We start from the raw sequence: 24,209 nt of genomic DNA, 5'->3' as shown, positions 1-24,209 counted from the left end.
GAGATTGCCCTGAACAGCTAGTAGAAATATGGTTATTAAAGAATCTGCTGGTGAAGGTTCAGAAGGAAATAAGGAAGATGTTATTTGAAACTGGAGAAAAGGGGATCGCTGTCATATAGTAGCAAAAAGCTTAGCTGAATTGTGTCCTACAGCACTGTGGCAGCAGAATTTATAAACAGTGAACTTGATTATTTAGCTAAGATTTCCAAGCAGAGTGTTCAAGTCACAGCCTAGTTTCTTCTTGCTGCTTATAGTAAAATGCGAAAGAAAAGAGATAAATTGAGGGAAGAGCTGTTCCTTAATCAAAAAGGAACCAGGACTTGATGATTTGGGAAATTGTCAGCCTATCCAGATTGCAAAAGACACTAAAGCTAAAAGATTCACTCTCTGGAGAGAATGCTCTGGAAAGAAAACCAAGAGTGTAGCTGAACAATATTTTTGCTAGTTTCTGGAAAGGATTAAAAAGTCAGAGCATTTAATCACACAGATGTCTCTTTGAATAGATTAGGCATGTGATTTAGGCATGAATTCCCTCAGCCATCTCAGCAGAAGCCAGGAATAGAGAGAGGGTTATTCAGGAAAGATCTGTGGAGGAACATCCTGTGCTATGGAGTGAATACCCATAGCATACACAGGAGACCCGTGAGGATCTCAAGGAAGTTATACCAACAGAAATACTGCTTCTTTGAACTGAAAAGAACAGAGAGAGGGTGAAATGAAAGAAGGTTGTTGCACTCCCGAACTTCTGTAGGCAGGAAACAATCTGATAAAACAACACAGCTGCAAACCTGTGCTACCCTTCAAGAAAAAGGAAAAAAGACTACAAAGATGGAGCCACAGGCCCAGAGGGCAGAGTCTTAAACCACAGAGGATTATTCCAAGGCCTTGAAACCTGATGGAGTTTGCACAGTTGGATTTTGACATTGCTGGGGACTGATGACTCCCTTTTCCCTTCCATTTTCTTCCTTTTTGAATAGGACCGCCTGTAGCTGTAACTTTGTGTCTGTCCCACCACGTATTTTGTGATCAGATATCTTGTTCTGAATTCCACAGGTTCACAGATGGAAAGGAATTCTGCCCTAGGATAGATTATACCCAGAGTCTCATCCATTTGTAATTTAGATCATTTAGGTAATGAGATAATTACATAATGGGACTTTTAAGCTGATGAAATTTAAGTAAGACTTGAGACTTGAGTTGATACTGTAATGGGCTGAGACTTAGGTACCTAAGGATGGAGTGAATGTATTTTGCATATGGGATGGGTATGAATCTTTGGGGCCACGGGGAACAGTGGTAGGCTGCATAATACCTCCCCACAAAGATGTCTACATCCTAATCCATGGAACCTGTAAATATATTACCTTCATGGGAAAAGAGATTAAATTAAGGATCTTGACCTGTAAAAATTATTTTGAATTATTTGAGTAGGCCCAATATAATCACAAGGATCCTTATAAGAGTAAGGCAGGAGTGTCAGTTAGAAAAAGAAGGTGTAAGAAGCAGAGGTCGTAGAGGAGAGACGATGCTTCACTGCTGCTTTGAAGATGGAGGAAGGGACCATGAGCCAAGGAATGCAGGTGAAGTCTAGGAGCTGGAAAAGGAAAGGAAACACGTTGTTTCCTAGAGCCTCAGAAGGAAGGCAGCTCTGTGAACTGTTTTTAGACTCTTGCCCTCCAGAAGTGTAAGACCATAAATTTGTGCCACTAAATTTGTGTCCATTTTCTGTAGCAGCAATAGGAAATTAATACACCAGATTTTCTGGACACTGACATATTTGGAATTAAAGAGAGTTGTGGGTATGTCCAGCTAGATCAGGAAGGCTGGAGTCTGATTTTTGGCTGGCTTAGCACAGTGAATGCAAGAAAAAAGATCATGCCTGTAGGAAAAACTGGATCATTTAAGTTTTTGTTTTTAGCTTTGACACTTACAGTTTCTCAACTTAGGAAAACCTGCAAGATTTTGGTTTACCCCAGGAAAAGTTTAGCAATTCTGCACAAATGATGGCTTTTTATTTGTTAAAATATTAAAGGCGTGATGGATGATACAGTTCTTTGTTCTAATATTTTGTTAACTTTGATTTTGATTTTTCTGCCTATGTTTTTACCTACCAGAAAAATCTAGCATAAAGCATGTTTATTTTGGGCTAGTCAGCTCTTAAATGCAATCTTTTAGGGACCATAATCCATTGATAGTTGGATTCTTAAAATCTTTGGTCTTCTTATTATGGATCACAGTGATTATGATTCACATTCCTATGTGTTTTGTTTTATTTGATGGGTGGAGAGGGGAAGTGAAAAATGGAAAAATCAAGAGATGTGTAGGTATGGGTGTCAGTGCAGTTTTCTGAGTGGGGAATAAACCACAGATTTTTGTCTCTGTTCTGTCTTACTGTGTCCAGGTGGCATTTAACATAATTTATTAATGTCAGCTAACCAACTAGTTTCAGCTTTGTTTTGAAATCTAAACTCTGCATGGCATTTTGGCCCAATTTAAACTTTCAATAATTAAGTGTTTTCCATGTTTAGTACAAATAAGATACTTGATGGATTTACACATGAGACTCTTCAGAAAGGAAGATCACAATGGTTAATGTTAGGTAGTTCTTGATTAAGAAAATATACTTTTTAAAAAAATTAGCATTATGGTCATCATTAGGGCTATTTGTAAATATTCCAGTTCTGCTCCTTCTAAGCACGTAGTAGGATTGTACTTTCATCAGTCTCTTGACTAGTGTGGTTCTGTGACATGCTTTGGCTGAGTAAATATGAGCACTTAACCTTGCTCAACTCTATCCTCCCCTCCCCTGCCATGGTGATTGAGAGCACATGTAGACATGTGGCCTCCACTGGCCTGAGTCCCTGAGTGATGAGGATGAGCAGAGCTCTCCTGCCAGCCTGCACTGGACATGTAGCAGGTGTAAGACATAAACTTGTATATTATTAAACTACTGATATCAGGGGTTGTTTTTTACTGCAGCATAACCTACCCTGTCCTAACTTTTCGGCATCTTGGCCAAGAATTGAATGCGGTTCTTCCAAATTAGAAAAACCTGGAGATACATCATCTTGTTGTAAACATCCTTAACTTATAATTCTAAGTGTGATTTATAAAATTATAGCTTGTTTCTTTTATTTTTTTTCCACAACTCACACACACACACACACACACTCTATTTTATTTTTACAAGAGATAAACTGTCACCAAGCATTGTAAATGGATGACCACAACAAAAGCAACAATGATTGCAATTACCAAACACGAAACACACTCATACTATGTCATAATATTGACATTCAGTCCAGTAATCCTCCACTGTAACAGCTCCTTTACTTTGCAGTGAAAATTGATTTGTATACTTTTTGCCTCTGAGTCCTTGTGGGATTTTTTTTTTATTCAAACAGAAACTCACAAATCTTATAATCATCCTCATCAGTTCACTCAATCCCATGTAATTAATTTTTTTTTCATCTTGATCTTTTGTTAGCACTTTTATGAATTCATCAGTTTTCCGTTAGAGTTCTGAAAATGCTTATTCATTCAGTTCAGCAGTATAATCTGTTACCAGAAACCTGTACTTGTCAGTCTTTTCCATGAATTCCTTGAAGATGAAACCTTTTTATAGGAACATTTTTGCAAAAGCATCAGAGTATACCCAGAACTGTCTGTAAATGACAAAAGACTTAGAAATGACCACGGTTAAAGATTTGATGAAAGTTCATAATAATGCAATTGACAAGGAAATTTAGTTATTTCTGAGATATACATTTTAAAGTAATAACTAGAATTATGACTTATAACATTATACCAGAACATATAAGATTTTTAGAAATTTCATGTAATGTCTGAAACATTTATATTAACATATTTCCATACAAATAACCCAAAGAAAGTTTAGTATTAGTTGTTTTTTTGTTTGTTTTTTTATACTGCAGGTTTTTATTAGTCATCAGTTTTATACACATCAGTGTATACATGTCAATCCCAATCGCCCAATTCAGCACACCCCATCCCCACCCCACCACGGCTTTCCCCCGCTTGGTGTCCATACATTTGTTCTCTGCATCTGTGTCTCAACTTCTGCCCTGCAAACCGGTTCATCTGTAACATTTTTCTAGGTTCCACATACATGCATTAATATACGATATTTGTTTTTCTCTTTCTGACTTACTTCACTCTGTATGACAGTCTCTAGATCCATCCACATATCAACAAATGACTCAATTTCATTCCTTTTTATGGCTGAGTAATATTCCATTGTATATATGTACCACATCTTCTTTATCCATCCATCTGTCGATGGGCATTTAGGTTGCTTCCATGACCTGGCTATTGTAAACAGTGCTGCAATGAACATTGGGGTGCATGTGTCTTTTTGCATTATGGTTTTCTCTGGGTATGTGCCCAGTAGTGGGATTGCTGGATCATATGGTAATTCTATTTTTAGTTTTTTAAGGAACCTCCATACTGTTCTCCATAGTGGCTATATCAATTTACATTCCCACCAGCAGTGCAAGAGGGTTCCCTTTTCTCCACACTCTCTCCAGCATTTGTTGTTTGTAGATTTTCTGATGATGCCCATTCTAACTAGTGTGAGGTGATACCTCGTTGTAGTTTTGATTTGCATTTCTCTAATAATTAGTGATGTTGATCAGCTGTTCATGTGCTTCTTGGCCATCTGTATGTCTTCTTTGCAGAAATGTCTATTTAGGTCTTCTGCCCATTTTTGGACTGGGTTGTTTGTTTTTTCAATATTCAGCTGCATGAGCTGTTTATATATTTTGAAGATTAATCCTTTGTCCGTTGATTCTTTTGCGAATATTTTCTCCCATTCTGAGGGTTGTCTTTTCGTCTTGTTTATGGTTTCCTTTGCTGTGCAAAAGCTTTGAAGTTTGGTTAGGTCCCATTTGTTTACTTTTGTTTTTATTTCCATTACTATAGGAGGTGGGTCAAAAAAGATCTTGCTGTGATTTCTGTCAAAGAGTGTTCTTCCTATGTTTTCCTCTAAGAGTTTTATAATGTCTGGTCTTACATTTAGGTCTTGAATCCATTTTGAGCTTATTTTCATGTATGGTGTTAGGGAGTGTTCTAATTTCATTCTTTTATATGTAGTTGTCCAGTTTTCCCAGCACCACTTATTGAAGAGACTGTCTTTTCTCCATTGTATATCTTTGCCTCCTTTGTCATAGATTAGTTGACCATAGGTGCATGGGTTTATCTCTGGGCTTTCTATCTTGTTCCATTGATCTATGTTTCTGTTTTTGTTCCAGTAGCATATTGTCTTGATTACTGTAGCTTTGTAGTATACTCTGAAGTCAGTGAGTCTGATTCCTCCAGCTCCGTTTTTTTCCCTCAACACTGCTTTGGCTATTCGGGGTCTTTTGTGTCTCCATACAAATTTTAAGATGATTTGTTCTAGTTCTGTAAAAAATGCCATTGGTAGTTTGATAGGGATTGCATTGAATCTGTAGATTGCTTTGGGTAGTGTAGTCATTTTCACTATATTGATTCTTCCAATCCAAGAACATGGTATATCTCTCCATCTGTTGGTATCATCTTTAATTTCTTTCATCAGTGTCTTATAGTTTTCTGCATATAGGTCTTTTGTCTCCCTAGGTAGGTTTATTCCTAGGTATTTTATTCTTTTTGTTGCAATGGTAAATGGAAGTGTTTCCAATTTCTCTTTCAGATTTTTCATCATTAGTGTATAGGAATGCCAGAGATTTCTGTGCATTAAATTTGTATCCTGCAACTTTACCAAATTGATTGATTAGCTCTAGTAGTTTTCTGGTGGCATCTTTAGGATTCTCTATGTATAGTATCATGTCATATGCAAACAGTGACAGTTTTACTTCTTCTTTCCAATTTGTATTCCTCTTATTTCTTTTTCTTCTCTGATTGCCATGGCTAGGACTTCCAAAACTATGTTGCATAATAGTGGTGAGAGTGGACATCCTTGTCTCATTCCTGATCTTAAAGGAAATGCTTTCAGTTTTTCACCATTGACAATGATGTTTGCTGTGGGTTTGTCATATATGGCCTTTATTATGTTGAGGTAGGTTCCCTTCATGCCCACTTTTTGGAGAGTTTTTTATCATAAATGGGTGTTGAATTTTGTCAAAAGCTCTTTCTGCATCTATTGAGATGATCATATGGTTTTTATTCTTCAATTTGTTAATATGGTGTATCACATTGATTGCTATATGTATACTGAAGAATCCTTGCATCCCTGGGATAAATCCCACTTGATCATGGTGTATGATCCTTTTAATCTTTTGTTGGATTCTGTTTGCTAGTATTTTGTTGAGGATTTTTGCATCGATATTCATCAGTGATATTGGTCTGTAATTTTCTTTTTTTGTAGTATCTTTGTCTGGTTTTAGTATCAGGGTGATGGTAGCCTCGTAGAATGAGTTTCGGAGTTTTCCCTCCTCTGCAATTTTTTGGAAGAGTTTGAGAAGGATGGGTGTTATCTCTTCTCTAAATGTTTGATAGAATTCACTTGTGAAGCCATCTGGTGCTGGACTTTTATTGTTGGAAGATTTTTAATCACAGTTTCAATTTCATTACTTGTGATTGGTCTGTTCATATTTTCTGTTTCTTCCTGGTTCAGTCTTGGAAGGTTATACCTTTCTAAGAATTTGTCCATTTTTTCCAGGTTGTCCATTTTATTGGCATGGAGTTGCTTTTAGTAGTGTCTTAGGATGCTTTGTATTTCTGTGGTGTCTGTTGTAACTTCTCCTTTTTCATTTCTAATTTTATTGATTTGAGTCATCTCCCTCTTTTTCTTGATGAGTCTGGCTAATGGTTTATCACTTTTGTGTATCTTCTCAAAGAACCAGCTTTTAGTTTTATTGATCTTTGCTATTGTTTTCTTTGTTTCTATTTCATTTATTTCTGCTCTAATCTTTATGATTTCTGTCCTTCTGCTAACTTTGGGTTTTCTTTGTTCTTCTTTCTCTAGTTCCTTTAGGTGTAAGGTTAGATTGTTTATTTGAGATGTTTGTTGTTTCTTGAGGTAGGCTTGTATAGCTATAAACTTCCCTCTTAGAACTGCTTTTGCTGCATCCCATAGGTTTTGGATCATTGTGTTTTCATTGTCATTTGTCTCTAGGTATTTTTTGATTTCCTCTTTCATTTCTTCTGTGATCTCTTGGTTACTTAGTAATGTATTGTTTAGCCTCCTTGTGTTTGTTTTTTACATTTTTTCCCTGTAATTCATTTCTAATCGCATAGCGTTGTGGTCAGAAAAGATGCTTGATATGATTTCAATTTTCTTAAATTTACTGAGGCTTGATTTGTGACCCAAGATGTGATCTATCCTGAAGAATGTTCTGTGTGCACTTGAGAAGAAAGTGTAATCTGCTGTTTTTGGATGGAATGTTCTATAAATATCAATTAAATCTATCTGGTCTGTTGTGTCATTTAAAGCTTCTGTTTCCTTATTGATTTTCATTTTGGATGATCTGTCCATTGGTGTAAGTGACGTGCTAAAGTCCCCCACTATTACTGCGTTACTATCGATTTCCTATTTTGTAGCTGTTAGCAGTTGCCTTATGTATTGAGGTGCTCCTATGTTGGGTGCATATATATTTATAATTGTTATATCTTCTTAGATTGATCCCTTGATCATTATGTAGTGTCCTTCCTTGTCTCTTGTAACATTCTTTATTTTAAAGTCTATTTTATCTGATATGAGTATAGCTACTCCAGCTTTCTTTGGATTTCCATTTGCATGGAATATCTTTTTCCATCCCCTCACTTTCAGTCTGTATGTGTCCGTAGGTCTGAAGTGGGTCTCCTGTAGACAGCATATATATGGGTCATGTTTTTGTATCCATTCAGCAAGCCTGTGTCTTTTGTTTGGAGCGTTTAATCCATTCACGTTTAAGGTAATTATCGATATGTATTTTCCTATGACCATTTTCTTAATTGTTTTGGGTTTGTTTTTGTAGATCCTTTTCTTCTCTTGTGATTCCCACTTAGAGAAGTTCCTTTAGCATTTGTTGTAGAGCTGGTTTGGTGGTGCTGAATTCTCTTAGCTTTTGCTTGTCTGTAAAGCTTTTTATTTTTCCATCAAATCTGAATGAGATCCTTGCTGGGTAGAGTAAACTTGGTTGTAGGTTCTTCCCTTTCATCACTTTAAGTATATCATACCACTCCCTTCTGGCTTATAGAGTCTCTGCTGTGAAATCAGCTGTTAACCTTATGGGAGTTCCCTTGTATGTTACTCTTCGTTTTTCCCTTGCTGCTTTCAATAATTATTCTTTGTCTTTAATTTTTGCCAGTTTGATTACTATGTGTCACGGCGTGTTTCTCCTTGGGTTTATCCTGTATGGGGCTCTCTGCGCTTCCTGGACTTGGGTGGCTATTTCCTTTCCCATGTTAGGGAAGTTTTTGACTATAATCTCTTCAAATATTTTCTCAGGTCCTTTCTCTGTCTCTTCTCCTTCTGGTACCCCTATAATGTGAATGTTGTTGTGTTTAATGTTGTCCCAGAAGTCTCTTAGGCTGTCTTCATTTCTTTTCATTCTTTTTTCTTTATTCTATTCCACAGAAGTGAATTCCACCATTCTGTCTTCCAGGTCACTTATCCGTTCTTCTGCCTCAGTTATCCTGCTATTGATTCCTTCTAGTGTAGTTTTCATTTCAGTTATTGTATTGTTCATCTCTGTTTGTTTGTTCTTTAATTCTTCTAAGTCTTTGTTAAACATTTCTTACATCTTCTCAATCTTTGCCTCCATTGTTTTTCCGAGTTCCTGGATCATCTTCACTATCATTATTCTGAATTCTTTTTCTGGAAGGTTGCCTATCTCCGCTTCATTTAGTTGTTTTTCTGGGGTTTTATCTTGTTCCTTCATCTGGTATGTAGCTTCTGCCTTTTCATCTTGTCTATCTTTCTGTGAATGTAGCTTGTTTCTTTTAATTCCTGCCATAGTAACTGAAAGACTTGGTTCTAGGTTTGTTGGTAAACAGTGAAATCTGTTCTGAGCAATTTCTTTAAACTGTTTACTTTTTAAAGATTATTTTAAATGTTTCCAATCTATCTTGTGAAACAACTATGTGAAAAATATTTGGTGCTTTAAAACTGATTTGCTCTACTTAACATTTACTTGGTATAAAATGAGGTACATGGTTATATTTTAATTTATGGAAAGAATTTCCATAAAGCTGAGACTTTCCATGCCAATTTCATCACTACTAAATAATTCTAACAAAATACTAATAATTCTAATAATTTCCGTGGACAGGTAATTATAATTATGTTGACCTCACGTAATCATGATACTGGTGGGCCCAGTTCAACAGTTGCATTGCGTAGCTTGGGCCTTGCCATTTGCTAACATCCAGATATTCTGGTAGAATAAATGTGGCTTAGCTAATCACCATCACTCAGAAGATGGAAGATACTATTCCTTTATATTTGAAGGAGGTGGTGTCCTACTTGTGTTAATACTACATACGAAATCACACAAATTTTTAAAACATCAAATGAGATTGTTTTCTCAGAGAGTATATCGTATGAGACAATCCCCAGAAGCTGGAATGATTACTCATTATTTATGTTATAGCTGAATGTGTTCTTATTTTTAAATGTGTGTGTACCCCCCAAAAATCTCCTAATTCTAGTTAAAGTATTTACCTTTTGTAGTTTTCAGGTACTTTCTGAAATGCAGTGGTTAAAATGCACACACACAGAGTCATTGTGTAGAGGGAAACCCACTGAGAGTTCGTATTTAGTGCTTTTGTACCTTTTCTCTATGCGGCCCCTCATTAGCAGGTCCCAGAAGCTAGTACTCCAACTCCCACTATTTTTCTCTAGGCCTCCAGCTTCCTCCATCCATCTGGCCCCTGAGATTTCTTTATAAGACAGAACTTCCTGCCATTGGGCCCAGAAAAAAAAAAAAGAAATTCCTCCTCATACTTCCAAACCAGACCAACTCTGGGAACCTCCCAGGACCCAGACTCAGTGGGATGACACAGGCAAAGAAGTGATAGGAGGAAAGAAGCTCCTTCCCTCACCAACAGGGAGTAGTGGGGTACTTTCTTCAACTCCCTGAATGCGTTGTGTTGCTTCCTTCAGAATTAAGGAGCTGAAGTTCAAGAGGACTTTGTAAAGAAGCTGTCAATTTCTCTTGTATTCTGACTTTCCCTTTGGGAGATGCCCCCCTAGATTGGGAGCAGCAGAATAAATATATTTCGGTTTGACTGTCTTCAACATGAGAGAAGCTAAGAAGAGAATGATAGGTTTACTCTAGACACTGACAAGTGTGTTCTGTTCATAAATGAAATTGCAAGCAAAGGAGTTATTCGATTTGCTGTTTAAATAAACCTGTCACTACCTGACATTAGTTTGCAAACATTTTTGAGAAATGGATGTTTTTGTCCAGCATCCACTGAAAGCCCCTGAATGTACAGTTCAAGGGATTGCTGCTCTGAGAGGCCTGGCTATTGACCCCTGAGGCAGCTCTGCAGAACCCCAGGGCTCAGTTTGAAAACTGCTCTGTGGAAGGCCAAGAGGGAGAATTCTAAGCACAAAGGTACCTTTTCTCTGAAATAAAAGTCCTCAAACGTTTCTGAGTTAAGAGTCACCTAGGACCCTTGTTTAAAATGCAGATTCCTGGGGCTTCCCTGGTGGCGCAGTGGTTGAGAGTCTGCCTGCCGATGCAGGGGACGGGGGTTCGAGCCCTGGTCTGGGAAGATCCCACATGCCGCGGAGCAACTAGCCCCGTGAGCCACAAATACTGAGCCTGCGCGTCTGGAGCCTGTGCTCCGCAGCGGGAGGCCGCGATAGTGAGAGGCCCGTGCACCGCGATGAGGAGTGGCCCCCACTTGCCGCAACTAGAGAAAGCCCTCACACAGAAACGAAGAGCCAACACAGCCATAAATAAATAAATAAATAAAATGCAGATTCCTGGGCACAATCCCAGAATCTGACACTTAGGAGGTATTGTGTTGGGCCTGGGAATCTGTATTTTGACAAGCCTCCTAGATGATTCTGATACCAATATGGATGGATCATAAAAACACAGCTCTACCAACTGCCTGCTGAGGGCCCTTTTAATGGCTTCATCTTAATCCCACTTGGTCCCAGTTTATTTTAGGTACTTAGAGTATCAAATGTCATTAAAATAGTTTTTTCTTGCCAAGGGAAATAATATCTTAGTCACCTCTTCCGTCATCTCCCAGTTTAATTCTCTGTTCCTATTCCTGGGGCACCCCAAATGGGGCATGGCTCTCAGCCCTCTCTGTTGGAGCTGCTCCATCTGAGACTCCCATCAGTCTCATCCTTCCTCTGGCCTTTCTTGGTTTTGTTTGTTTGCTTGTTGTTTCTTTTTTTAAAGACAGGTCTCTTTAAACTTCTCCTTCCCCAACAAACAAACCCAAAGCAGAAGTTAAATTGGTGTTTGTAAGCAAATATAAAACTGACTTTTTTTTTTTTTTTTTTTTTTTTTTTGCGGTACGTGGGCCTCTCCCGTTGTGGACCGCAGGCTCAACGGCCATGGCGCACGGGCCTAGCCTCTCCGCGGCATGTGGGATCTTCCCAGACCGGGGCACGAACCCGTGTCCCCTGCATCGGCAGGTGGACTCTCAACCACTGTGCCACCAGGGAAGCCCCAAAACTGACTTCTTGATGTAAATACAGTGAACCAGTAAGCATATATATGCTCCCATGTAGCAAGGTGCTAGGTGTTCTGATAGAAAGACATATAAGAACAAATCCAAATAAATAAAATTTGTAAAATAAATAAAGCCCACAATGAGACACCCACTTGAATGACTATAATTGAAAAGACAATACCAAGTGTTGGCAGGGAGGTAGAGAAACTGGAACTGCACTGCTGGTGGGAATGTAAAATGACACAGCCACTTTGGAAAACAGTTTGGTGACATCTTAAATAGTCAAATATAAATTTATCATATAATCTAGCAGTTCCACTCCTTAGAGTCTACCCAAGAGAAATGAAAATGTATGTTCACACAAAGACTTGTATACGAATGTTGATAGCAGCATTATTCATAATAGCCACAAACTGGAAACAGTCCATATGTTCATCAAGTTATGCATGGATAAACAAAATACAGTATATCCATACATTGGAACATTATCTAGCAATTAAAATAAATGAAACACTGAAATATGCTGAAGTACAGGTGAATCTCGAAAACATTACGCTAAGTGAAAAATTCCAGATGCAATAGGCTATATATTGTATGATTCCATTTATGTGAATCTAGACGAAGCAAATTTGTAGAGACAGAAAGCAGATCTGTGGTTGCTGGGGCCTACAGATGAGAACAAATGGGTATGACGAAACTTTTGGGGCTGATCTAACTGTTCTAAAACTGGATTGTGGTGATAATTGCACAACTGTATAAATTTACTAAAATCATTTAATCATACATTTATAATGGGGGAATTGTATGGAATATAGATTTTATCTCAATAAGGCAGTTAAATATTTTTTCTTAAAGCGTATACCACAATTAAATAATTGAAAGTTCTTTTCTATGCAAAAGAAATAGAAAGGCACTATATATAGTTCAGGTGTGGCCTGCAGACCCCTGGAGGTTCCTGAGATATTCTCAGGGAGTCTTCAGTCATTTTCCTAATAATAAAGAAGCTATTTGCCTTTTTGAAGGCAAATAGCTGTTGACATTTGTACTTATGGTGCAAAAGCAATGGTGGGTAAAACTGCCTGTGCCTTAGCACAAATCCAGGCATTGGCACCACACCTTATTAGTAGTCATAGTAGTACTATTATTAGTAGTACTAATAGTAGTTATTATTAGTAGTCACCACCACCAAGCATAGTGGAAGAATATATTCTATTTTCACTTAAGAATGCCCTTGATGGGGACTTCCCTGGTGGCGCAGTGGTTAAGAATCCACCTGCCAATGCAGGGGACACGGGTTCAATCCCTGGTCCGGGAAGATCCCACATGCCACGGAGCAACTAAGCCCGTGTGCCACAACTAATGAGCCTGTGCTCTAGAGCCTGCGAGCCACAACTACTGAAGCCCACATGCCCTAGAGTCCATGCTCCGCAACAAGAGAAGCCACCACAATGAGAAGCCCGCTCGCCACAACTAAAGAAAGCCCGTGGGCAGCAATGAAGACCCAACGCAACCATAAATAAAATTGATTCTTAGAAAAAAAAGAATGCCCTTAATGAAGCAGTAGAAATTATTGAATTTTTTAACTCTTAGACCTTAGATGCATATCTTTTTATTTTTGAATAAGATCGTTATCTCAAGGAAAAGCACTTCTGCAATTGATTGAGTTGCAAGCTGAACTTACAGCTGTTTTTTGTGGGACACCATCTCTACTGTAGAAAAAAAGTGCCTGGCAGACAAATTATGGATATTCAGACTTAGGTATTTGGCAAACAGTTTCTCAAAAATGACCGAATAGAGCCCGTTACTCCAAAGAAAACAATTGTCAGTGTTTATTGCTGGTCATAAAATTCTAGTGTTAAACCAAAATTAGAATTTTGGAAAACTTGTATCCACCACTATGAGCTTGACACCTTTTGTCAAGACTTTTCTCATGAGGGACTTCCATGGCGGTCCAGTGGTTAAGACTCTGCACTTCCAATGCAAGTGGCACGGGTTCGATCCCCGGTTGGGGAACTAAGATCCCGCATGCTGCGCAGCGCAGCCAAAAATTAAAATTAAAAAAAGGAAAAAGGGCTTCCCTGGTGGCACAGTGGTTGAGAGTCTGCCTGCCGATGCAGGGGACGCGGGTTCGTGCCCTGGTCTGGGAAGATCCCACATGCCACGGAGCGGCTGGGCCCGTGAGCCATGGCCACTGAGCCTGCACGTCTGGAGCCTGTGCTCCGCAACAGCAGAGGCCACAACAGTGAGAAGCCCGCATACCACAAAAAAGAAAAAAAAAAAAAAAAAAGGAAAGATTTTTCTCATGAGATTGATGCTGATTTTAACAAATGTGATTTTTTTCATATTGTGTAATGAAATGTATCAAATTTGCATAATATAGGTAAGAGGTCTTGATACTAAAAACTTCAAGGACTACTGGCCTAGTGGCTAATAGCATGAACTCTGGGGCCATTCTGCATGGATTCAAATCCCAACGCTATTACTTATTACTTGTAGAATCCCAGTAAGTGTTTCGCCTCTCCATACCTCAGATTCCTCATTTATAAAATGGGGAAAATAATGATACCTATCTCAGAGAGGTATGTGGGCATAAAAGTAAATTAATATATATATACTTGTGAACGTTAAAATGAGTTGATACATGCAACCAGTTAGAATAACATGTGGTGAGTTGTTACTGATCTTGATGAGTGGTAATTTGTAAAAACAAATACATTATAAGTGCAAAATAGATAGAAATCTCTATGTAATTATGTATATATTTGTAACCAGGAAATCTCCAGCTGCCTCCTCCCCATCCCCCATGCCCTCACCCCCCATCTCTGTCTCACCTTGGGTACTCTCACTTCCTGGAAGGGCACATCTGTGCCCAATGTCCTAAAGTGTCCTCCCCATCTATTGAGTCTCTGTTTGGGGCAGTTCCTTCTTTTTTAGCAGCCACACCATGTGTTTTTAAGGAAGATTTGGTAAGACAGTATAGTTATGAAGGGTACAGTTTAATAAATTGAATAGAAACAGAATATAATTATATGTCTTTGCATTCTTAGAATTAGAAGTCTCTTTCCTGCCTTAGCAGTGTTTAAAATTATGATGCATCATTTAAGTTCAAAGAGTTTAGGAAATTATGTGAATAGAGAAAAAGAATAAGGTTCTGTCACATCAAATACATCCATTTTCAGTGCTTAATCCAAGCACACATAAAGTTTAAGGGAGAAAATGACTCATTTGGAGGGAACCTACATCTTCAGTCCTGCAGAGAGACTACAGTTGAGCTATTTTTATCTATGTTTAGAAAAGTTAATTATGTGCTGACATCATTTATTTGTTCTACCAATATTCGATGAGTGCCTCCCATGGAGTGCCAGGCCCCTAGCCAGGCACTGTTGTTCCAGTTGTAAAGAAGGGATGTGGGTCCCGCCCTCCTGGACTTAGTGCATTAAAGTTTTCTAATTGTTCTCCCACCTTCTTTGTAAAAAAAATAAGGTAGTTCATCTGTTGTTCACTGACTACATCAGCAGAGGGAACAGTATATATTTTATACTTTTTAAATGTTCATGAAAACATTCTCGAGTTTAGTGTGAGGTAAAGAAGGTAAGCTAGACTGCAAAAGAACTGTAATGAATGTTTCTTCTCCTGGAAGATCACAAACAAAATTACCTTCTATTTTGGAGGACTGCCATTATACAGATATGCTCATGTTTGTTGGTAAATAGCAAACAACCAGTCATGTAAGTTGTTGCAGTTTCACTGATTTACATGGCTTCTTCTATCCTAGGAGAAATAATGAGCTCTTGAAAGAGCTCATTTGGGGACCATCTGTTTATGTGCCATCCCACATCACTCTGCCTGTGGTGAGAATGGTGGGTCGGCCCACAGGACTTTTTATTCCTTGCCCCTACCTACCCCAGGTCTTTAATTATTGCCACACCTCAGGTTGCTTGAGTGTATATAGTCACCTGTTAAGTAGGTTTAGAATAGTCCTTCCTTTCATTTTCGGGGGTATATTTAGAGAGCAAATTTTAGAGCACCTTAAATATTTTTTTAAAGATAATGTAAAAACACAAAGCAGTAGTATTATTGAGACAGTGTGCTTACTGATATACTTGTATTTTAAGATTTGAGAGTATTTCTTTCCTATGTGGCTGGTTTACTGGGAAAAAGAAATCAGATCAGGCTAAAAGCCAAAGAAGTATTTCTGGAATACAGGCTAGTATTGAGTTTCATTAATGTAATTGAATTCAATCTCAATATTCATTATACATGGAAAATATTAGCTATTTTTAGTCATGTTCTTGTCCCTGTCACTGCTAGGGCCTTATGCAAACTTTATGTGTCAGTAACTGCAGTTGTCTTTCACAAATAAAATGCACAAAGTCACTTAACCTGGGCAAGCAAACAATGGCTGTGGTTGTACTACTGCTGTTCTCTTTCACTAGAATCTTCTGTTCTTTGATTCTCTTACTGTTTTCAGTAACTCCACCTAAAAATCCAATATTACTCACACGTTATTTTCTAAAAGGAGCCATAGCTGTTATAAAAGTTAATTCCTCTTTTCAGGACAATGTTCCCTGTTAAAATATTTGGCAGTTCTACTTGTACTGTGTGACATCTTTGTAAGGACTTTTGTCCTCCCCAACCTCAGAGGCTCCCCAACAAATCTAACATTGTGTTGATGAAAATTTATGCTCTTGTTTAATTGCTGATTCTCATCTTGTCTTTTACATGTGTGTTTATGTGTTTCAGGAAAAAAGTGCCAGTTCAAATGTAAGACTTAAAACTAATAAAGAGATTCCGGGATTAGTTCATCAACCCAGAGCAAAGTAAGTTCTAGTTCCTATTTTCCTATATTGTTTTTAAAGCTAAAAATGTTTTTAGAGTGAGCTCCATTTTGCCTGCCAGGTAACCAAGACGTATGGTAAAGCCTCAGTAATTGAGACAGTGGGATTTAGTCTAATGGAACAAAATAGAGAGACCCAAAACAGACCCACAATATATGACAGAGCAGACACTTCACATCCGTTAGAAGAAAATGAAGGAGAATCTTTATAACCGTGGGGCAGGGAAAAACTTTGAATAAGTCACAAAGGATGCAAATCTTAAGGAAAGTGATTAATGTTTGTGACTACATTAAAATTAAGAACTTCTGTTTATCAAAATATACTATAGGAGAGTAAAAGGCCACAAAATGATGGCATATATTTACAATACGTATAATTAACAATAGTTGGGTTTCCAGAATATATCAAGTACTTCTATGAATCAATAAGTGAAAGACAGAACTCATAGAAAAGCAGGCCAAAGACATAAACAACCCCTTGACTGAAGAGGAAACATGAATAGCTAATGCATATGAAAAAATACCATTTCACACCACAAGATTGGCAAAAATTTAGAAGTCTAATGATACTAAAATGTTTACCAGAATGTAGGGATATAAACTGGTACAATTACTTTGGAAAACAACTCCACTCTCAGGTGTATACCCTAGAGAAACTCTTGTGCATGTGTGCCAGCAGGCATATTTTGAAATGTCCATAGCAGCACTGTTTATGTGAACTCTTAAAGCTCTTGAAGATATGGGACTTCCCTGGCAGTCCAGTGGTTAAGACTCCATGCTTCCACTGCACAGGGCATGGGTTCCATCCCTGGTCGGGGAACTAAGATCCTGCGTGCCTCGTGGTGGTGACGTGGCCAAAAAAAAAAAAAAAAAAAAAAAGCTCTTGAGAATAAAACCCAAATGTCCATCAGACATGTAATGGATAACAAAAATGTGGTATATTCTTATGATGGGAATGCTACATATCAGTGAAAGTGAATGACCAATAGCTACCCAGATCAAGATAGAGGAATCTCATGAAATGTAAGGTTGTACCAGTAAGGTAAGTGGTAGTACCTGCCTATGTACAGTTTCATGCATATAAAGTGCAAAAACAGGCATAGCTAAGCCATACATTATATATATGTACGTGGTAAAACAATAAAGGCAAGCAAGGAAATGAAAAGGCATTAAATTCAGAATAGTGGTTCTTTCTACTGGATGGAAGACAATGGGACCAGAGGTTCTATCTCTTAATCCGAGTGGTGGTTACATCCGTGTTCCTTTAATTATTATTATTTGAAAATGTACAAATAACATTATATGTTTCCTTTTCTATGTGTTAAGTATTTCACAATTAAAATGCTAAATTAAAATGCTAAAGAGAATAATGAGTAATTTCTATATTGTTCTAAAACTGAGTCTACCTTGGTGATAAAATGCACTTGGGTGACTTCGAAGCTACCTGCCCTTTCTTCAAAGAAGCTGTAATCCCAGAGGCTGTAAATCTCTTTTGTGTTGTTACTGCCTAAATATGAACAAATTCCCTAAGGGTGCTGATCACACAAGTACATCTGACACAGTCTCCACCATCCCCAAATAAATTTAACTATGACATATATGTAAATCAATATCATAAGTGGAAAAAGTTGTGTTCTCTGGTTCTTCCCAGGAGGTTGAGACAAAAATAACATAATCACTTTAACCTGACTGAGTGTCTGAAACTGCTGCAGCCATGGCCACTGTGATATGGTGGTTAGGACTCTTCAGGGGGTGGTGAATGAGCTCAGGGATTGAATTTTTTACTTCCAAAGAAAACTGGACATTTTAAAATCCATTTATCATTTACAGTGTCAGTATAATGGGACAACCGATTTTTTTCACCCTCAGGTAAATGTCATGCTATAATCACAACCTACCTAATCCACTTCACTTGTAATCACTTTTATCTACACTAATTTTATCTGCCTCTGGGGACAACAGTTACCTGATAACACTACCAAATCATCTTTTCATCCAAGCCATTAGATATATACTCCTTTTAAATGCTTCTAGAAAAAGACTCTATTGAGAATTTCTTTTTTCCTTTAAAGCAAATACTTATTTAACTTTGACACATTGAAATAGCATGCTTTGCAGACTGGCATGTGCTGAAGCTTTCAGAGAAGTTGATTAAATTGGCTCGTGTGTTTACATTAAAATTATGAAGAAAATCCCCTGTTCTTCACACAGCATAATGCTCGTGTGTGTGTGTGTGTGTGTGTGTGTGTGTGTGTATTTTAAACTGTGAGTCAGATCATTGGGTTTCTGGAATTCAACTAAGAAATATTTCTGGAGGGCTAAGAGAAGGATTTTACTTTTTCTACTTGCTGACATAATATAGGATCCAGGAAATTATTATTTATTATGCAGCTGTATAAAATAAGATGAGGCTCTTCCCCCATGAGTGGAAGGACAATCCCATACCTGATAATGGCAGATTTATTAATAATGAAGGCAGATAATGCTCACATCTTCATTTGATGCACCACGTAGAGCACATTCTTACTGTCTTTGTAATCTCAGGTCAATGACCTTATGTCTGTGAGCTTCAGTTTTCTCCAAGAAAAATGGAGGTGAAAAATCCTGTCTTATAGGGCTGGGGCTTAAATGAAATAATGTATGCCCTGTTCTTATCACAGTGTCTGACACTTGATAAGAACACCTTAACAATTAGAAACAACCCAAATGCCCTTTGACAGGAAATTGGATAGATGAACTACACTGTATTCACACAGTGGAATATTAGCAGTTAAAACGAATGCACTGCAACAATGCACAATGCTGGATGGGCCCTAGCAATATAGCACTAGAACAAAGAGTAAGTCCTGCAACATTACACAGAGCATAATGCACTCTATAAAGTTAAAAACAACTAAAATAAATCATCTGCTTTTTAAGCACATAGAGAGATAGAGTAAAGCTATGTAAAAGGAAAGCGGGGGCATGATGGTTCCCTTGAGTTGCGAGAAACACACATGGGTGGGACGTAAGTAACCTCTAGGTTCTTGTTAAGATCGCAGCTTTGTAGAGGGAACTTAACCTCAACATAATAAAGGCCATATATGACAAACCCACAGCCAAAATCGTTCTCAATGGTGAAAAACTGAAACCATTTCCTCTAAGATCAGGAACAAGACAAGGTTGCCCACTCTCACCACTATTATTCAACATAGTTTTGGAAGTTTTAGCCACAGCAATCAGAGAAAAAAAAGAAGTAAAATGAATCCAAATTGGAAAAGAAGAAGTAAAGCTGTCACTGTTTACAGCTGACATGATACTATACATAGAGAATCCTAAAGATGCTACCAGAAAACTACTAGAGCTAATCAATGAATTTGGTAAAATAGTAGGATACAAAATTAATGCACAGAAATCTCTGGCATTCCTATACACTAATGATGAAAAATCTGAAAGAGAAATTAAGGAAACACTCCCATTTACCATTGCAACAAAAAGAATAAAATACCTAGGAATAAACCTAAGGAGACAAAAGACCTGTATGCAGAAAACTATAAGACACCGATGAAAGAAATTAAAGATGATACAAACAGATGGAGAGATATACCATGTTCTTGGATTGGAAGAATCAACATTGTGAAAATGACTCTACTACCCAAAGCAATCGACAGATTCAGCGCAATCCCTATCAAACTACCAATGGCATTTTTCACAGAACTAGAACAAAAAATTTCACAATTTGTATGGAAACACAAAAGACCCCAAATAGCCAGAGTAATCTTGAGAAAGAAAAGCGGAGCTGGAGGAATCAGGCTCCCAGACTTCAGACTATACTACAAAGCTACAGTAATCAAGACAGTATGGTACTGGCACAAAAACAGAAATATAAATCAATGGAACAGGATAGAAAGCCCAGAGATAAACTCACACACATATGGACACCTTATCTTTGATAAAGGAGGCAAGGATATACAGTGGAGAAAAGACAGCCTCTTCAATAAGTGGTGCTGGGAAAACTGGATAGCTACATGTAAAAGAATGAAATTAGAACACCTCCTAGCACCATACACAAAAATAAACTCAAAATGGATTAAGGACTTAAGTGTAAGGCCAGACACTATAAAACTCTTAGTGGAAAACATAGGCAGAACACTCTATGACATAAATCACAGCAAGATCCTTTTGGACCCACCTTCTAGAGAAATGGAAATAAAAACAAAAATAAACAAATGGGACCTAATGAAACTTCAAAGCTTTTGCACAGCAAAGGAAAACATAAACAAGACAAAAAGACAACCCTCAGAATGGGAGAAAATATTTGCAAATGAAGCAACTGACAAAGGATTAATCTCCAAAATTTACAAGCAGCTCATGCAGCTCAGTAACAAAAAAACAAACAACCCAATCCAAAAATGGGCAGAAGACCTAAACAGACATTTCTCCAAAGAAGATATACAGATTGCCAACAAACACTTGAAAGGATGCTCAACATCACTAATCATTAGAGAAATGCAAATCAAAACTACAGTGAGGTATCACCTCACACCAGTCAGAATGGCCATATCATCAAAAAATCTACAAACAGGGCCTCCCTGGTGGCGCAGTGGTTGAGAGTCCGCCTGCCAATGCAGGGGACACGGGTTCGTGCCCCGATCCCGGAGGATCCCACATGCCGCGGAGCGGCTGGGCCCGCGAGCCATGGCCGCGGAGCCTGTGTGTCCAGAGCCTGTGCTCCGCAACGGGAGAGGCCACAGCAGTGAGAGGCCCGCGTACAGCAAAAAAAAAAAAAATCTACAAACAATAAATGCTGGAGAGGGTGTGGAGAAAAGGGAACACTCTTGCACTGTTGGTGGGAATGTAAATGGATACAGCCACTATGGAGAACAGTATGGAGGTTCCTTAAAAAACTTAAAATAGAATTACCATACGACCCAGCAATCCCACTACTGGACATATACCCTGAAAAAAACATAATTCAAAAAGAATCATGTACCGCAGTGTTCACTGCAGCTCTATTTACAATAGCCAGGACATGGAAGCAACCTAAGTGTCCATCGACAGATGAATGGATAAAGAAGATGTGGCACATATATACAGTGGAATATTACTCAGCCATAAAAAGAAATGGAATTGAGTTATTTGCAGTGAGGTGGATGGACCTAGAGTCTGTCATACAGAGTGAAGTAAGTCAGAAAGAGAAAAACAAATACCATATGCTAACATATATATGGAATCTAAAAAAAAAAAGTCATGAAGAACCTAGGGGCAAGACGGAATAAAGAGGCAGACCTACTAGAGAATGGACTTGAGGACATGGGGAGGGGGAAGGGTAAGCTGGGACAAAATGAGAGTGGCGTGGACATATATACACTACCAAATGTAAAGTAGATAGCTAGTGGGAAGCAGCTGCATAGCACAGGGAGATCAGCTCGGTGCTTTGTGACCACCTAGAGGGGTGGGATAGGGAGAGTGGGAGGGAGACGCAAGAGGGAGGGGATATGGGGATATATGTAATGTATAGCTGATTCACTTTGTTATAAAGCAGAAACTAACCATTGTAAAGCAATTATACTCCAATAAAGATGTTAAAAATATAAATAAAAATCGCAGCTTTGGTTTTTTGTTTTGGTTTCGTGGGTGCTTATTATACTATTATTTTTAAAAATAACTCAATAAAAGTGAGCCATGAACTACTAGCCATGGTGTGTCCTGCTGTGAGGATTAGGATTACCCCACTTCCCTGAGGTGCCATTGAAAAATAGTAATGATAATCATGAAGAAATAACTGTGTTTAGGCTAAGATTTTTCAGAAGTAATGGAATTTCATTTTTGCAGGTGAAGTGTTTGGGAATTAAGACGTTGCCTTCTTATACTTTCGCAGCTTAGGTGTTTATTGTTTGGAAGCTTATTTTTTAAAGTCACTTAAAATGGGAGCCGTGTATCTTTCGGCTCTAGAGCTCATTTTGTCCACCTTTCCTTCGTTTGATTACTTGTCCTTAAGATTCCATAGCATCATCACCCTAGTCTCAGGAAACTGACAAGTCACAGAAAGAAGAGCCTCTGATGGCAGGGTTAACTCACAAGAGCTTGGCCGAGACCAGCTGGGAGCCACAAGAATGCTCCAGGGTATAAATGGAGTATAATCTATAAAAGTTTTGAGTCACTATGTTGTACACCCGCAACTAATATAATATTGCAAATCAACTATACCTCAATAAAAAAGAAATGTTCCAGGGGAGCGTTGTGTTTTCCAAGGTGGAATTTTAGTAATTAGAGAGAAATAGGAATAGCCGAAATTATTAAGCTGTAGTAGTTAAATGCCAACATACAGGCTTTTATAAAAGATTTTTAGATCTAATTAATCTTAGCATCAAGTATTCATACTTTATAAACTAAATGAGAAACAATCCAATTATCCCTTCCTAAATCTTGAAGAAAGACAGTAAAGCCAGCCCACCATGCTTTTCCGTCTCCTCCCCTCACTCACAATCATCAACTTGTCCATCAGTAGGGGTTTAAGAATCAAGTTGTTACCTAGGGACTGTTTCTCACAGTGCGGTGTGTACCCTGGAAGGTAAGAACTATTATTAATGCCACTGTGTTGATAGTTTCCACGTGAGAGGAGGACATCCCTGTTTACCTAGGCGGGAGTCAGTCGATAGCGGGTAATTCATCAGAGTGAAAGTTCTGTCTCTCTCCCTATGGAAGAGATTTAGGGCTTCTCTCTGAAAGGAATGCATGAAGAACAGCAGAGTAAGCCTCACGCTGTCTGGTTACATCATCTCTAAGACAACACACAGGTAACGAGGATCTCCGTGGTGGACGTTTGCTCCACCTGGCAGGGTCTGCTGCACCTCCAGGGATAACGGAGTTTATCTGAAAGAGCTCAGTTAGTGCATCGGGATTTGAGAATACATAAGTCACCCTTCCATTCAAGGCCCTTTCCCTCCTGTCCGCGAATCCTCTCTGCTCTTCTTACCTTCTTAGTTTTGTCCTCACGAACCACGTCCGTCTCATTAAGTATGCCGTTAAATAGCAAAGAACAGGTAAACACACAGGGCGAGGGCTACTCAGACATGCCTCCTCACTTACTCTCACGTTCCAGTGGATTTCAGTTCCAAAGAGGTGCATTTGCTGTCACCAGTACAGGAGATATTCGGGTCAAGTTCTCGGCTCGTTTGCTGCCAGCCCACACCTATGCAGTCAGCTGAATGCCATGCTGATGCTGACAGCCTGTGTAAAATACACATTTTAATATAATAACTAGGATATATTGTTATGGTTACACGCAGGGTTGAAATATGCCATGTACTGCTTGCCTGTGCTTTTTGTTTTAATTACAAGGCAAAAATTGGGCACGCACCTCCGAGTAACACCACTATAAATAACATGTACGTTGAAAGGAAATTGCGTTCCTTAAATCATAGGAACTGATAGACTATTATGAAACACGTTTGCAGGATTACTGTAATGACATTTATCCTTAGTGTGACTTCAGAGTACTTCAGTGGAAAAGTCTGCAAGAAATAAATGACTGCCCCAAAGTTTAGGGACCCAGCATTTTTCATCTGAGGGAGCTAGGTTTAAGAAAACACTGAAATATGCACTTAACTACTCTTTGTTTTTCAGCATGCACATCTCTGAAAGCCAACAAGAATTCTTCAGAATGCTGGATGAAAAAATTGAAAAGGTAAGAAGTAAAATAACTACATGTTTCAAGAGAAATATTGCCTCATGTGTTAGAGTAACAATATTCTGGTTTCTGTTACAA

The 24,209-nt window shown here is 38.4% G+C and overlaps 1 protein-coding gene across 1 annotated transcript in view; it reads left to right on the top strand.

Annotated features, from left to right (window-relative positions):
• Positions 1 to 24,209, top strand: part of C2H1orf21 (chromosome 2 C1orf21 homolog) — a 231,047-nt gene that overhangs the window by 185,574 nt on the left and 21,264 nt on the right. Inside the window, exons 4-5 of the mRNA XM_060091147.1 lie at positions 16,366 to 16,442; positions 24,068 to 24,128. Coding sequence (XP_059947130.1) covers positions 16,366 to 16,442; positions 24,068 to 24,128 — 138 coding nt within the window. The remainder of the gene's footprint in view (positions 1 to 16,365; positions 16,443 to 24,067; positions 24,129 to 24,209) is intronic.

The sequence above is a fragment of the Mesoplodon densirostris genome, chromosome 2 (genome assembly GCF_025265405.1).
Source record: "Mesoplodon densirostris isolate mMesDen1 chromosome 2, mMesDen1 primary haplotype, whole genome shotgun sequence".
In the NCBI taxonomy this organism is placed as follows: domain Eukaryota; kingdom Metazoa; phylum Chordata; class Mammalia; order Artiodactyla; family Ziphiidae; genus Mesoplodon; species Mesoplodon densirostris.
Note: the sequence above shows the minus strand (reverse complement) of the source record. Positions and strands in the feature narration are given on the sequence as shown.